At 40.2% G+C, this 15,739-nt stretch overlaps 2 protein-coding genes across 2 annotated transcripts in view; one reads left to right on the top strand and one right to left on the bottom strand.

The window, feature by feature from the left end:
- igsf8 (immunoglobulin superfamily, member 8) overlaps nt 1-15,739 on the top strand; it is a 58,359-nt gene that overhangs the window by 5,109 nt on the left and 37,511 nt on the right. The window contains exon 2 of the mRNA XM_084349106.1: nt 9,790-9,911. The gene's annotated coding sequence lies outside the window, so the exon portion shown is untranslated. The remainder of the gene's footprint in view (nt 1-9,789; nt 9,912-15,739) is intronic.
- sp7 (Sp7 transcription factor) lies at nt 3,335-7,468 on the bottom strand. The gene is made up of 2 exons (XM_084347721.1): nt 7,388-7,468; nt 3,335-6,063 (listed from the first exon to the last, which is right to left on the bottom strand). The coding sequence occupies exons 1-2, from the start codon at nt 7,421-7,423 to the stop codon at nt 4,717-4,719; spliced, it is 1,383 nt and encodes a 460-aa protein (XP_084203847.1). The 5' UTR covers nt 7,424-7,468; the 3' UTR covers nt 3,335-4,716.

The following is a 15,739-nucleotide window of genomic DNA, read 5'->3' as shown; positions in this document are numbered from 1 at the left end:
TGTCAAGATATACTGCGAGCGACGTTGTAGCGAGAAGATGGGATGAAACATTTTTTTTGGCCTGACTTGTGACGTTTCCCTCTCAAATGAGTAAGTCTCTAAGTTATTAGTTATTAGTTTATTCATTACTAATGAATAATTCGTAAGAATTGGCCGCCTGTTTAATTTATACTCAACAAATAGGGGGCAGCAAATCACCGGAGTTATTGCAAAGTACTGATAACTGTAGCTGCCGTTAGGTAGTAGTTGCAGTTAACCATGCGGCTAACAGTCCACAGATGCTGTTACACTCTGTAACACTCCAAACTAAGATCTCAGGGCACTGGGAAACTGTTGAGAGGTCTTGTTTATGTTAAGCTGTTGTCCTGGGCAAATTAGGTTGTCAGGCTCAGATGTCTTTGACATAATGTCAAAATTATTAATTCTTCACATTCTGTTGTTAATTTGACCTAATTTTTTAATGTTTTAAACTAAAAATCTTTTATATTGCACATTTGAATTTTACTCATTTGCTCAGCTACAATTATTTTTTTGTCAGAAAAAAGTTCTTTGTTTTAAATTTTTTCATTTTATGTTATCTTACATTTTAATTTACAGTTTTGCGAACCACAGATACGTTCAAATTTGTTTGTGCTGTATGTATCATATCAATATTTCTATAATAAGTGACATATCATGTCAAGTGTCAAGCTAAAACCTGCTTGTTTCTGTTTCTGGTTTTTGTGCTTAACCTTAACCAGACCATAGGCACAGCTTTGTCATGAAATTGGAAATTCAACCTAAGGAAATGTATACGTAGTTTCAATATATCTGTGGTTTGCAGAAGTATGCGTTGCCAAAATTCTTCTGCTGATTTGTTTTTTCACTTCTCACCCAGGAAGAGCAGTTTTTAAATAGTTGACACGTTCAATCTGTTTGCTCACAAATCTTCATTTGGAAAAACTGAAACAATCTGATGTAAGATAAGCAAAGAAGACATAAATGACATTTGCAAGACAGCCTGACCTTTTAACCTGTTGCCCTTTTCTTATCTGTTCTGTTTTCCTCTGTTTTATTTAAACTGACCTCTCCTGCTCTTCAGGTCATGTTATGGTTCACTCAGGTCAGTTTACTCTTCCCCTTTGCCAAAAAGCCTTATCTTGTTTTTACTTATGGCCTGACTGCTGAGCCTCTGGGCGTGCTGACATTCTTTTCCCTTTTCTACTCCGCTCTGCCACAAAGACCCAGTCACACCTGCAGACACCTGTGCTTTTGTCCTGCTTTATGCCTCCTCCAACCCCCCTCCCTCTGCACTCATTGGTAGGCTTTAGTAGGCGCCCTGTGCCTGTGGCTACGTCAGAGCACAGTCCATTGTTTTACTCAACTATTCAGTTAGGACCAGATAATAACAGGAAAAGGAGGTTCATTAGCATTCAGTTCAACACATCATGATGAGTTGCTCAGAAAGCTGAAACTCCCTGGAGAAATTCATTAGGCAAGAGTTTATGTAACTCATCAAGTCTTACGGCTAAACTAAACACTGCTTGAGTGAATGTTGTAAAATTGCCTCTTTATGTTCGGTCGGAAATGGGCTGTGTGATGGCTTTAACAGGTGTGTCTGGGATCCTCTGGAATAACCTCTTAAATCCTAACACAAGTCTGTGTCTTGCAGAGCAGGGGGCATGTGTGGGAAAACCATATGGGACCGATTGTCCAGCATCTTCTTTCGCCCCTATGTGTCACTCCGCGTATATTTTTCTTTTTAGGACTTTATTTGAAGCGACACTTAATGTTTCCTGGCTTTCTAAATAAAAGAAGTAAAAATAAAGTTAAGGCTACAGTATGCCACCACAAGCACCACCACTGCTGAGGGAGTGTGTTTTAAAAAGGCAGAAAATACCAGTAGCTGAAGCAGAGGTTTTAAAAGCCACTGACCGTCTTCTTAACCCCCCACCCCTCACCCTCACCCGCTGGCCTGACACACCCTACCCATACCCCATTCCCCCCTGTTTGCCTTTCATGTCGTGGACTCGACCGTGCGCCCACTTCAGACCACCATAAACATGTCGGCCCCTGATGACAGAGTCGGCCCTGGGACGTTTTATATAAATTGACCTCAACTACAGCTCATTAGAAGCCCTAAATTGGAACCATGCAGCCTGGGAAGTGTAAATGTTACAACAGGAGAGTCGGTAGCTTCAGGGGGGTTCCAGCTGTACAGGTCCTCACCTCTGTGATGAAATCTCTTACTTTTATATACAAAAAAATGTTGTTATCCCTTTCCTTTTTTTAGGACTGGGAAAAGGGATGTTGGGGAGAAGGATTCTTACATATTTTTAAAGGTTTTTTGACATGTACCATCAACTATTAACTACTGTGGTGTACAAAAAGTTAGTAGAAGTGCGCACATCCAAAAACAGTTAGACACAAGTGAAAAATACTAAAACATTAGATAATGCTCCCATGAACATTTATTACCTCCATGTCTGAAGAAGCCCTTCTTCATGTCTTAAGAAATGTCACATGTGGAGCATTATCGAGTGTGCAGACTGTTTTAATATTATTAACATATTTTAAACATCCACTGTTTGAATAATTCTCCGTCTGGCACTATAGCGCACATCTGTTGTGGGCTTCATTTAGTCTTTCCTGAGGCTATCTCTTTTAAAGCAGAGTCCACCCACCTCAAGTATTTTTATTAGTCTGCAACCCTGTCAAAAAAAAAAAACTGGACGGGAGACACACACTGCCACTTGTTACAACTTTAACCTTAACATCTACAGTGACTTTTGACAGACTGAATAAACTTGATGGTCAGCGCAGCTTCTCTGTGTTCGTATCTCCACATCACGTCTGTCATCCTGCATCCTGCCTTAATTGGGCTCCTTTGTTTGACCGCCTCCCTCAATAAACAATACAACCACAGCTCCCCTGTCCTAATCCCTTCTTCTTCTCTCTATTGACTCTGCTGGAGCATCGCTCTCAGTAATTACCCCTCTCAAGCTGGAGAGTGGAGTAATTGTCTTGAGTGTAACTACAGTGGCTCTCTGAAAGGGGGTCATTGTGTAGAGTTAAGACTTCACTTCAGTGGACGGCTTTGTTTGTGCTGCAAAAGATAATGAAAGTATTTGGTTGGCCATGGCGAGGTGGAAATATAGTAAGATATGAAAAGAAAGACAGTGAGTGAGGAGAGGAGAGGGTGAAGTGTGCAAGAGTGAGCTTCATGCTCAAGCACCGAGACTGCTTTTCATTTCTTTAAACACCTTTGCATATGAAAAACACCAGGGAAGAAAATGGGTTTTGAAATTTCTTTACTTTTAAAAGCACCAAAATTGTCATGATTCCACAACACGACTTTTACAACATGTTTACCTTTACGAGGTTTCATGCTTTATCACTATTTACATCATCTTATACCCTCATTTCACATCAAGTCAGCAAACGGTGGTTGTTCAGTTCCACAAAGAGAAACAAATCAAGCTATTATGTTTGTTTGTTTTTCACTGATGCATCATAGAGATCTTTTTCTATCGTGAAAAGTTACACAAAATATAGAAAATACTTAGAAAAAAGGTAGAAAAATAACACACCTAACAATTTCTATATACTGTTGTAAATATATAGTATGTACAAACAAGGAGTAGCCCTTATTAATCATAACTTTGCCAGGTGTGGAAGACTTCACAATTCAAAGATTATATAGAAATAGTTTACACACACACATCTAACTTCAAGATCTATAAATAAATCTTTAAAAACATAACCCCAAACTCCACGTTATAACTAATAAATAAGAAAAAAAAAAAGAAATCTTAATTTAATGCATTTGACTTTCTTTTTGGCCAGCTTCAACCATCTTGCGTTCTTTTTTTTTTCAGACATTATATTTCCTGCAGGATGCAAGATAATCTTTCCATGTGTATAATTTAAGACATAAATTAGATTATTTATGTAAATAGGAAATTAAATTAAACAGAAGCAAACAGCAAACAAAAGTGAAAATGCAAAAACCTTTTACATCAAAATATCTTCGGCAACAAGAAGCAGTAAGTAAGACTGTCCGTTGATTGTTTCAAGAATAATGAATAAGTATCAAAGTACAGCTGTAAATCAGATTTTTTTTCTCTAGGCATGCAATGCTCCATCAGCTCCATCATCCCAACCATAAGTCTCCTTCTAAAACTACTTTCCTTTTGCGGCTTCAGAGCGCTTTTCCTTCTGCTTTTGCAGATTAAATTTCCCCAGTGGTTTATCTCATTTGAAAGGCAGAAATGTGTATGAGGCTTAATGTGCACATGAGCGTGTTTACTTGTATGTGTGTGTGTGTGTGTGTGTGTGTGCGCGCACATACACATTGGTGCACGCATGTATGCAGTATTTATGCTTGCACATTTGCTCATGGTTATTTCTGTGTATGTGCATGTGTGCGTGTTATATTTGTGTCCATGTACATCCTGGCTTGGCTGCTAATATTTGTGTGTATTTGTTTCTTTCTGCATTCATTTGTGCATTCTTGTATGTTTGTAGGTGTGTGTGTGTGGTCCAGAGAAAATGAAATGATTGCAACCTGCAACATGCTCAGTCATTTATCATATCAAGTCTTTTCAAACATGGTCTGATATCCTTTATAAGTCTTGAAACAAAATACTGTCTTTTTTATTTGAAAGGTGAATCTTTCACCATAAACATCAAGCCCGCCATGTCTCAAAGTAGAACTGGACAGATGACTGAATGAAGTCAGATCTCCAACAGTCCACTGCTGTTCTCCACTCCATTAGGAGTGCCAGTCTTCTCGTCTCCGTTGGTGATTTGGTCAGCGACAGGATTGCTGGGTACAGCGCTGGTGTTGAGCTCTGTGGTCTCTTCGCTCCGAGGATCTGTTTCTCCCTCCACAGCTACAGCTTTCCCCTGCAGCGCAGAATCTGCATGGGTCTTCTGGTGCTTCGACAGGTGGTCGCTGCGTGTGAAACGCTTGTTGCACAGTAGACAGGTGAACTTCTTCTCCCTCGTGTGGGTGCGCACGTGCCTCTCCAGTTCATCCGAGCGGGTGAAACGCTTCCCGCAGAACAGCCAGTTGCAAACAAAGGGCCGCTCACCAGTGTGCCAGCGCAGGTGGGCTTTGAGGTGGGACGCCTTGCCATAGACTTTCCCACAGCCGGGGATGTGGCAGCTGTGGACTGGCTTCTTCCTCAGGGACGCAGCTGAGGCCCCCAGCCTCTCCAGCTCCTGGCAGTTGGGGCAGTCACATGAGGACCTTGTGGGCGCACCTCCTCCGCTATAGCCCCCTGATCCCCTCGCAGGCTTTAGGCCCATGGGACTCTCCATCAGCCCTGCGCTGGGCACAGGCTTGGGCTTGTACATGTCCTGGGGCAGCATGTGCTGAGAGGGCTGGAGGAGGTGTGAGGAGGAGCCCAATCCCACAGAAGGGTAAGGAGCTGGGTTGAGTGGCGTAAAGTCGGTGCTGTAACTGGGCAGCTGTGGACTAAGGGAGGCCTGAGGTGCGACAGGCTGCAGGGAGGCCTGGAGACCTCCGTCCGTCTGGGGCTGTGTTGCTGACAGCCAGTTGGAGTTAGGGTGGACATCCCACCAGGAGGACGTGGCATTGGCAGGTGCAGCAGTAATGCCTGGGTGGATGCCGGTTTTGTACCAGGAGCTATAGGGGTGCGTCATATCCAGCGAGGTATAGACACTGGTGAGGCAGTCGGCCGTAGCGTGGGCCTTGGACACTAAAAGAGACGGGTCCTGGGAGACAGAGGTCTGGAAGGAGTGGGAGAAAGGGTTGTATTCTGTAGTGTAGCCTCCGGCTGAAGGAGGGGGGCTTCCAGTCGGGGTAAGCAGCCCGCCGCCTCCTCCTCCAGCTGTGGTGAAGGAGCCAGTGTAGGAGTCCGCCAGGCCACTGCCGTCTGCGGTCCGCCCGTTCTTAGCTGTCTGAAGGTCAGAGGTCATGGTGTAGGGCTTCTTTACTGGAGTAGTGCTGCCGGTCTTCCCGGGTGTAGCCGAATCCCTGACGGGGCTTGTGCTGCCAAACTTGTTACAGGTAGCAGTTAACATAGCCAGAGGACTGGAGCCATAGCGTGCGTCTTCCTGGGGAGGAGGAGACAAGGGAGAAAATGAGACTGTCTGTCTGCAGGAAATGGCTGCTTGCTGCCGCTGCTTCTGTCAGTGTCAACTCTAATAAAAAACGTATGTCTGACTGCCACTGCTGGCTTTTGCAGCTCTCTCTGTTTTCAAAGTGGTCAGAGCAGTTTTAAAGCAGTGAATGTTTATGCTTGCGAAGGTTCCGCTCCACTCAGCAAAGGACAAATTCCCTTTTGCTCTTTTGTTACTCTTAAACCACCATTTACTATTCTTAAATTTTACATTCATGCTCGCTGTAAAGCTTTGTCTTCACAGTCTCCACATACCGAAACATATTTTGTCTACTCTACTATTAACTGTAACTATGTCTCAGTTTTAGACACAGATGTCTTGTCAAACATGTTTCATCTCTTAATTATATCAGAGATTTGTATGAATTGTTCTCTGGTCTTTATCATCACATTTATTGGCAATTTACGACATGTAATTAAACATTCAGATTCTTGATTCGCTTTTTTTAGAAATCTAAACATTTTCCACTTTTGAAGTGAACACATTCCTGGTTATATCTGATTGAAACTGACTACAAAACCAATGTGAAATTCTCTTTTCTTCTAACCTACAACTAACAGTGCTGTTTTTAATGACTAACTAATGAAAAATCACCATAATGTTCCTGTAATGATTCTATAGAACTTTACAGTGTTTCTTCAGTATGTAATGATGCGTTTACTGACGCCTTTGCACACTGCCTGCTGTGGTATCCTTATCAGACTATTGTCGTAATCCTACGGAGAATAAAAATGTTGTGAAGTACTACATCTCTTGTAAATTCTTGCCTATAACTTTGACGGAAATATTATCATAACTTTATCACACAGACCACTGTCTTTTCGTTCACAGTGAGTCTTCCTTCAGAGGTGTAATAATCATTCGTCTCTTCCAACAAGCCCCTGGGGTCAGCCCATGTTTTGAGTTTAATAATGTTTAATCAGATCTTTTTATGCCTGCTGTGAACACGCTTCTCATGGCAATGTGAGATGACTTGAAATCAACTCATAATTCTCTGTTTGCTCTTGCAGATAGCATTAAGATGTGATTAGTTAAGTTTTATGAGCCAAACTCTGTCAGCAGCTCACCCTTAAATTGCCTTGAATCACCCACCATTAAGAGCTGAGATATTTCCTAATTAATGCACTCTGTAACTCTAATTATCCTGTTTACAGTCACTCATATATTATCCTCAGACTTGCATGACTTTAGCACAAACCCTGGCTGGGAATTTAAAAGCATAACAAAGTTGAGTTAGAAGAAGAAAAGATCTACTTACAATCACATTCCCTACCTCCAGAATAGATGCGGCCATCCCTGAGAAACAAAATCCTAAGGAAGCTGAGGGGAGTGGGAGAGGCGCAGCTCTGAGTCTCTCTCTGGGACAGTTTGGGAGAAGTCGGGCTGTAACGCGGGGAAGTGTTTTGAGGCTCGGGGAGCCCGCCCCCTAATTACAGGCTCTGGGCTCTTTGAAGACTCGCTAAGAGGCAATAAAAACCCAGAGATGGAGGAGAGTGGATAGAGATTGGTGGAGAGAGAGAGGACATCCCACCTCCCCAAACCAAGGGTGTCGAATCATTTTTCAAGATAAATGCATGAATGGGTTACTCATCAATCACCGTGTGGACATTATTTCAATTTCACTGGCATTATTTTTTCCACTGGGATTAGTTGAGTGGAGCCTGAGGGAAAGCAGTGAACATCATCTCACAGAGAGTTATCTATCCTGTAAAAGACGCATTACTGTGAATAAGAAGTGAAGCACTCCCAGTCCTCCTGTGAGAGAGGAGGAATAATAACAAAAGAGCATGTAGCCTCGGCCTGGGCTGCACAAATCAAAAAAAATTAAGCTGACCGAGTCTGTGGTTTCCATCCGGGATTTTATTATTCTGGTTTCAACCCTCTCTCTGTTTCCAATATTCTTAACTGCCTATTCAGACATTAACTGTGACGGTTAAAGAGTCTCAACTGCAGAGACAAGCAAGGAAGAAACGGATCGAGTCATTAAATAAAATAAAGACGAGATTATCGCATCAAATAAAATGAATTCAAACGAGGGAGGGAAAAAGACTTTATGAGGTTTTATAAAAAAGAGGAAGAATTTAAAGAGGAGAGCTGACAGAAAATGTTGAAAATGTAAGAATCTAAAAAGTCCTGCCAAAGACAGTGGTTGTTCAAAATCATCCAAATAACATTTTGTCTTTATTAATTTTCTAGTCTGAAAGACAAACCTTTCAAGAGGAAAATAAGAAAATATGTAGTGGTCGTATTTAGCTGACTTACCAGTTTAAAGTTTTATCCCCACACTGCAGAATGAAAGCTAATGACAGTGGTGTCATTTTTCTGTTAAATCTTCTTTATTAGCTTTGTAAAATACTCAAAATAATTATTTATCCTGTATTTACATTCAAAATAATTACATTCATGACAAAACCACCACAGTTTTACCCTTTCCTATTGGTTGACACATTTTCTTTCTACTGTTGCCTATATTTACATAATGTTGATACACATTAGGGTTTTCAAGATATACTGATGTTGATGATAACCGTGATATATAAAAAAATGAAACATTGATATTGTGCTAATAATACACACAATTATCCAGTACAGATGTCGAGGCTTTTGAGTCTTGCCTTTTCCCTACTCATTAAGTCCAGTTTTTCTTTTCTATTCTAAAATTATAGTTACAAACTCTTGCTCCACCTCCCTACAATCCTGTTTATTTGATTAAAAAGAGACATAACACAGTAAACAAAGTTAAAGATGAATTTGACTGTACTCCGCGACTGATACTCGATTTTTTTTGTAATGATCCCTTATGCTTGTGACAAATGGAGACAGGATATTTTACAGTTTAACTATAAATTTCACTGTCTAAAATTACATCAGTGAACTGAAACAGGACTAACTTAGGGGAATTCAATAATTAGGAAACAGCCTAATATATTTTTCCACATTATAATCAGAGAAAAAAAAAAGTTTCATATCGGACATCATATACAGTACGCAATACCGTTATATATGTGATAGAGCAATATCAGCTAATGATAGCGGCTAACTGACATATCAGTTCGACTCTATTTTCTGTAGATATCGCGATAATATCATCTTATCATTATATTGAATTCCTTTGGCCACGATAATAATGTAGTGGGATGACATCGTGACAGCACTAAACACATCGTAGTAGATTAGAAAAAAGTTTAAAGTTATATTACAATGTGGTAATAAGATGCATAACATTTAAAACAACTTTGACCCCATACAGTGTGACACTAGTTTTACAATCAACACATGAAGGATAAAAAGTATTTTTTTACTTTTATATCCTAACATGAGTATTTGGGGAAAGAAATCTGTATTCTGTGAGAAAATTTTCTTCTGTTTTATGAGTTTAGAGTATTTTTTGTAATATGCAGTTATTAAACTGTGAGATTTATATACTCAAGATACATTTCAATATAGTTTACTGTAATTTATACTGTCTCTCAGGTATATCAGGTTCATCGTAAAATTTAATCTAAAAAAAAGTCAAAAACTCGACTTTCGGTCTCGAGTAAGATGGATTCTCAGCGCCTTTTTGTGGGCGTCTCGTTTTCTGAAGGAGAGCACAGAAGATTAAAATTGTTGTCGAAAATAAACATATAATTTCTGTCCTTATTTTCTCCTCAATTACAGGGCATGGTCAGAGCTGGGCTTGTCGTTCTGGAGAGTCTGGCCCTCACATGAACACAGCAGCTATATTTGGCAGTCTGCTCTCCAACTGACCTTCATCGCTTTATTTTCTTATTCCAGAAGGGGTGTGAGTACAAGAACAAAGGCTACATGCAGGAGGTTACACACTGTCACACACTCCTACAGGATTGTGCTCGCAGGCATATAAACCTAAGGACCTGATATCTGTCTATCTATCTATCTATCTATCTATCTGTCTGTCTATCTGTCTATCTATCTATCTATCTATCTATCTAAAATCCTTAGATACATGTGTTATACGTGGCAATCTTATCACACTTTCTGAGGCATTTCCGTGCCCTCTCATTTGACACATGGTGTGTTACTGCTGCAAGTCTTTAAGTGAACTGTTCCTTTTCTTCTTAGAGCTCATCAGTGCTTTATGTTTTACATTTAAAGTGAAATGAGAGGGAAGGTAAAACAGCTCCTATACTGCTGCGATGTGGTGGGCGATGGGCTGCTTTTCCTCATTTTTATAAGACTTGTAGTAATCTAAAACTTTGGCGTGTTCCCATTTACAGGTCTCTTCAAACGCGAGCAAGTGAGATCTATAATTAGAGAATGCGTTAAGCTCTTAACAGCCTCTTCAAAAAGCTTTCTCTGCTCTATTTACTATTTTCTGCGCTGTGTGGTTTAGATTTTTTGGGTACGTACAGTACTGTAGGCTTGATGAACCCTGAGGCGTTGGGTGGGCACGATTATGTTCCCCAAGGCTGATTATACGTTTGGTACAGATAGTTATTGTCCATATGACAGCTATCAGATGTATTAGTAGTGTCGGTAGCTCATTAGCACAAGCCTGTTTGAATGCAACAAGTGGCGTGTGATTGCTGAATTAACAAAAATCATCACTTCAGTTTAGACAAAATAACAAATTACTTAACCTTTTTCTTACCCCAGTTTAAACACCTCATATCTCTGACTCAGGTAACCAGATATAACAATACTGCCTGTTTGACTTGATCAGTGGTCTTAATGGATAGTTGAACTTGCCTTGTTTTATTGGCCCTGGCCCATTGACAAAAAAGGGGCTCTTCAGATGGACAGAAGAATCAAATTATTACATAAAAAAAGGTGATAAATATGATACAAAAAGTGAACGTTTCAGTCGCAGCATCATCTTCTTCAAGTTGGTCACATGCACATGTAATACATTTATACTTCCTCCTGAAGAGCCTCTTCTTTTCTGTCAGTGTGTACTTTGGTTACACCTGAAATGACTTCTTCAAAGCCTGAATTCAAGAACAGAAACCTTGCCAATATGAAAAAGCAAATCTTAAGACAACAAGCTCTCGGTTATTAGAGTTGTATACAAGCATATACTGTAGGTGTATGTGTAGGACATGATTACATTTCATATATTTCATCTCTCACATTGACTTTGTTGTCGTACTTTATGTGCGTGTGAGCTACCATTTATTTTCATAGAAATTATAACGTCTTCCAAAGGCTTGGCATCAAGTTCTCGTGCATTTTGATCGTCGCTGGCAGAATTATTTTGCCCTTTTTTCCCCAGAAAATTTTCTTACTTTTCAAGCAGGAAGCAATAAGACTGTCTCCACCATGTTCACCAGTGGTCAACCTTTCCGTGCAAACCTTCTAGTCGAGCCGTTTCACCCTGGCATAAATTCCTCTGGTTGCTCAGCTCGACAGAAAATGAAACCACTCCCAGTAACAAGCTGATTAAAATGATGGCAGTGAGTGTTTGCTTACATCCAGGTCTTTCTGAAAGGAGATAGATTCTGCTCCTTGTTTCAACAAGTCACCTTTTGCTGTTGTCCTGAAAAACCTTGGTAGTCAGAGTTTAAGTGGGACAAGTTCCTTATTTCTCGTGTGCCAAGGATGTTTACGCGAGTGAAGACAGAGGAGATGAAGCATGTGAAGGCAGATGACTCACATAAACTCCTCTTACTAGTGCACAATACCGGACAGTATTTACCTTTCGAGTACAGAATGAAATATGTCTGTAGATCTTGCTGTTGAAAACTCTCAGGTACCAATGAATGCTTGTTTAATTGTTCTTTGATGAGACATTTCCTGACATAACCATAACTTTGCTAATTTTAGACTGTATTAACTTAAGCCCTTACAGCTGTTTTGTGCTGAGACAGCAGCACAACAAAACACTTCCTTTTGCTCACACTTTTTATGTTGGTATTGGTACCAAAACTCAAATATTACATTGACACCAGAAAATGACCATATACTGTAGGTCGACTGTGCAAGTAGCTTATTATGACCATTTTTATGTTGTCATGAACTGTCAGAATTCAGACAGAATGGGACCCAAATGCAAGACACACAATCCAGCAGGTGAGGAACAAAAAGCAAACTTTAATTAAATAAAGCTGATAGCCAAAGTCCTTAAAATCCTAAATTAAAAAAAAAAAAGACAACAACACCAGACAGGCAAAGGCAAAAAACAAAACCGGAGAAATCCAGGAAACAAAAGCAAAACAAAGTTCAACCCAAAAGCAAAGTACAAATCAAAAGCAAAGTATAAATCAAAAGCAAAGTATAAATCAAAGCTAAGTACAAACCAGGAATAACACAATGAAAGATAAGCCAGTACCACACACCATAGGGAGACATGGGAACTGACAAAGACAGCACGGAGCACACAGACTATATACACAAGGACTGATTAACTAATAGGACACAGGTGAACACAGAGAAAGGAAGGCAGGAAATCACACAAAGAGAGGAAATGAAAAGAAAAACATGACAAATGAGGGCAGAACTTCAAAATAAAACCGGAAATAACAAAACCACAAACTCAAATTATGACTGCGACCTTTAGTAGCCGTTGTCATTTTTACGGCAGCAAAGAAGGAGGTCAGGTGAAGTAGTTTAAAGAGCGACAAAGTCCACATAGAGAGGAGAACGGGGTGAATCAAACAAGCTGAGGACTTTTACCCAGGAAACCGGTGTTTGTGTCAAAAAGTCAAAAGTGAGGGTTTTTTTTTTCTTGCATACATAATGTATCTGAGGTTACGTATGAACGCATATATGTGCGTAACTTAAGTAACATAAGTAATGTACTGATTTAAACCCAAACCACAATGTTTTCCTAAACCTGCACGAGTAGCTTTAGTGCCTAAACCTAACCAAACTGCGACAATGAGGGTATACCTTTTTGCTAGTATGCTGCAAAAGTCATGTTGTTTTGGGGAATGGTAATATATGTCATTTTGGGTGAAATAGGCGATCTTATTCAGTTGTTAAGGTATGAGGATGTGTTGTACGTTTTATTTACTCCTAAAGTAAGTATGAAAGACTTCCTTCCTCACTCTCACGTATCATCTGATGGTTTCCCTGGATGTTATAGTGACAGGAAACCAAAAGAAATGCAGCGCTACCTTGAATAAAATTGCAGATTTTTCTTGGTTTGAACATTTTTGGAAACATTTGGGATGATGTAATAACACAGTTCCATAAAATATATCCCAAGGTCTGGTTATTTATACACACTTTAATGTGAAAATGTTACATATTTTATCTTTAAATATCTCAGTACCCACTTGAGTAGAAAATTCAACCACTGCAGACATACAGTACTCACAGTAGCGTACTTTGTGCACTTAAGTACGAGTTCATCCAGCAGGCATTTTTCTTGAAATAGTAGTGAAAAGTCTGCCAGATAATTCAATACATGGTGGTAACACGAAAGCACAAACAAGCATGAAACAAAGCAGCACTACTCCTCAGATGTCTATACATTGACCTCACATGCTCGGTTTTTAATGCATCTTTCTTCTGGGGGGTGAATAGCCTTCTGTTTTCTACATTGGTTTTAAATTGGCCTCTTGGTATCATTAGGCCATTACAGCAACCAAGTGAGTGTGTATAATGGTGGATCAATGGAATATCTCGCCATAATGCATTTCCCTTGACATTCCCCTCTGGGCTGCAACCCTCAGAAAATTAACAATGTTAATAATACTGCGACGGAGGGGGAAAATTGAAATGATTAGATGTGTTTTACTTCCCCTGCTGATGGAAATGTGGTGAGAGGGAATCAGGGTCAGGGATAGACTTGCCTTGCAGCATGACTCCGTGCTATTTTTCCAGGCTGTGTGGTCAAAGATTCAGAGAGCTTGTCAACGGAAAATGAGAGAGCGATAGAAGTGGGGGAGAAGAGAGAAAGAGGGAGACGTATAGACAGAAAGACGGCGAGAGAAAGAGAGAGACAGGGTGGTGGGTTATACAACGCACCAGTGAATATCGTGTTCATTTGTGCCGCTGTCGATGCTGCTGATCGCTGCATCGAATATTAGTCACCTTTTGAGTCAGACATGAAAAAGCGACTACATGCTTTTAATAAGATGACCTGCCCGGCTCAAGTTGTCTGCCCCTACTTTGGGGCATGTTGGTGGTTTTGACTAATTCAACCACCAACAGGCTGCGTTTCAACCAGTGGACAGAACATATTCAGTCACCAGACATCACATATAGGCCTAGAAATGAGGAAAAAGTAATTCTTTCCCTAAATACATGAAAATAGCAAAGAAGCAAAATGTTTCCTGCTGCTTATAACTTTGAACGCTGTTTCTAAAGAGCAACACAACTTCAGTCCGACGTCCCAACCCCCAGCAAAGTGGAGTTCAGTCTCGTCTCGCTGTGACCACACATGTCAGAAATAATCCCACACGGCACCAGGGAGACATTAATCGTTTTCCTCTATGAAGAATTTTACTGTTTGCCAAATAGCAAAGTTATTATCCCACTTTGGAGTCGCAAATGTTGTGCAACATGCTTCATATGCTGTTATTACATGCGAGTATCAGCTCTAGAAACACAGAAGTCCATCTACTCCCAAACAAATCCCGGTCCACCGCCTTCTTGCTGTATACAAGCCGACATCAGGCCTGTAATCTCTCTGTCTGTCGAGGAGACCTGTGGCCACCTAATGACCCCAACAGGCGTCATGCGTGCAATTGCTCAGGATGGTGCAATGACAGTGTCTTTCAATATCTCTTTAAACATACTTTGTGAAATGAGAGGGATTTTGAGGAGCACTACGCTTTGCACTGGACACTGCAGGTTGTCTGGGAAGCAGCATACATGCACCGTGGCTCAAGATGGACGTGCGCTCGATCCTTAATATATAAGATGTGGTACACTGTCTACGCTAGGATTTTTGTTAAACTAACTTGATAGTTAATGTGTGGAAAATGTCTTTAATGGAAAAATAATTTATTTTATAGCAGAGCTGTAAACATGGCAGTCAAACTCAGACTTTATTCATAGACATGAGGATTTCAGACTTTACTTCTTGAGATTTGACTCCCTAAAGACTTGATTAGAATTAGAAGTGAAAACGTTAAAGTCTGGACATGGTGAAATCTAAGTTATCTAAGAGAGTTATCTAAATGTCATTTTTATTGTAACATAACTTTAAAAGAAAAATGTTTGGATGTTTGAATCTGAACATTTTCCTGAAAAACGTGCCTCTGAAGACTTGTGAATTGACTTTGACTTTCACAGAAGGACTTATAGGTTTTCAGTTAGTGCCGAGCCAAAATGGATGAGTGATTCATTTCTACTGATACTTTCACAAGTTTGATTCATACCTGGTCATCACGTCTCACTCAAAAATCCAACACTGACAACAGCTCTTTCCTTCTCCTGTGTTCTCAGATGTTACCAAACCCACTGCCAGCCGTATAAATAGAAGCATTACAACCTTAAACAGGGCTACAAACTCAATCAATACTGTATAACAAAGTTCAAATTGCTTGAATTAGTGTGGGTGGTGACTGATACATATTTTCTCCTCTGGACAGCACTACAAATTTGTGTACTCAGACTGACACGATTTTAACACAAATATCTGTTCTTTCAACTCCCTACATTTTCAAAACAGGCTTGTTACTTTAGTTTTAATCCATTT

This window comes from Pagrus pagrus, assembly GCF_965226575.1.
Source record: "Pagrus pagrus genome assembly, chromosome: 3".
NCBI lineage: Eukaryota > Metazoa > Chordata > Actinopteri > Spariformes > Sparidae > Pagrus > Pagrus pagrus.
The sequence above is the reverse complement of the archived record's forward strand: the minus strand, read 5'-3'. Positions and strand labels throughout refer to the sequence as shown.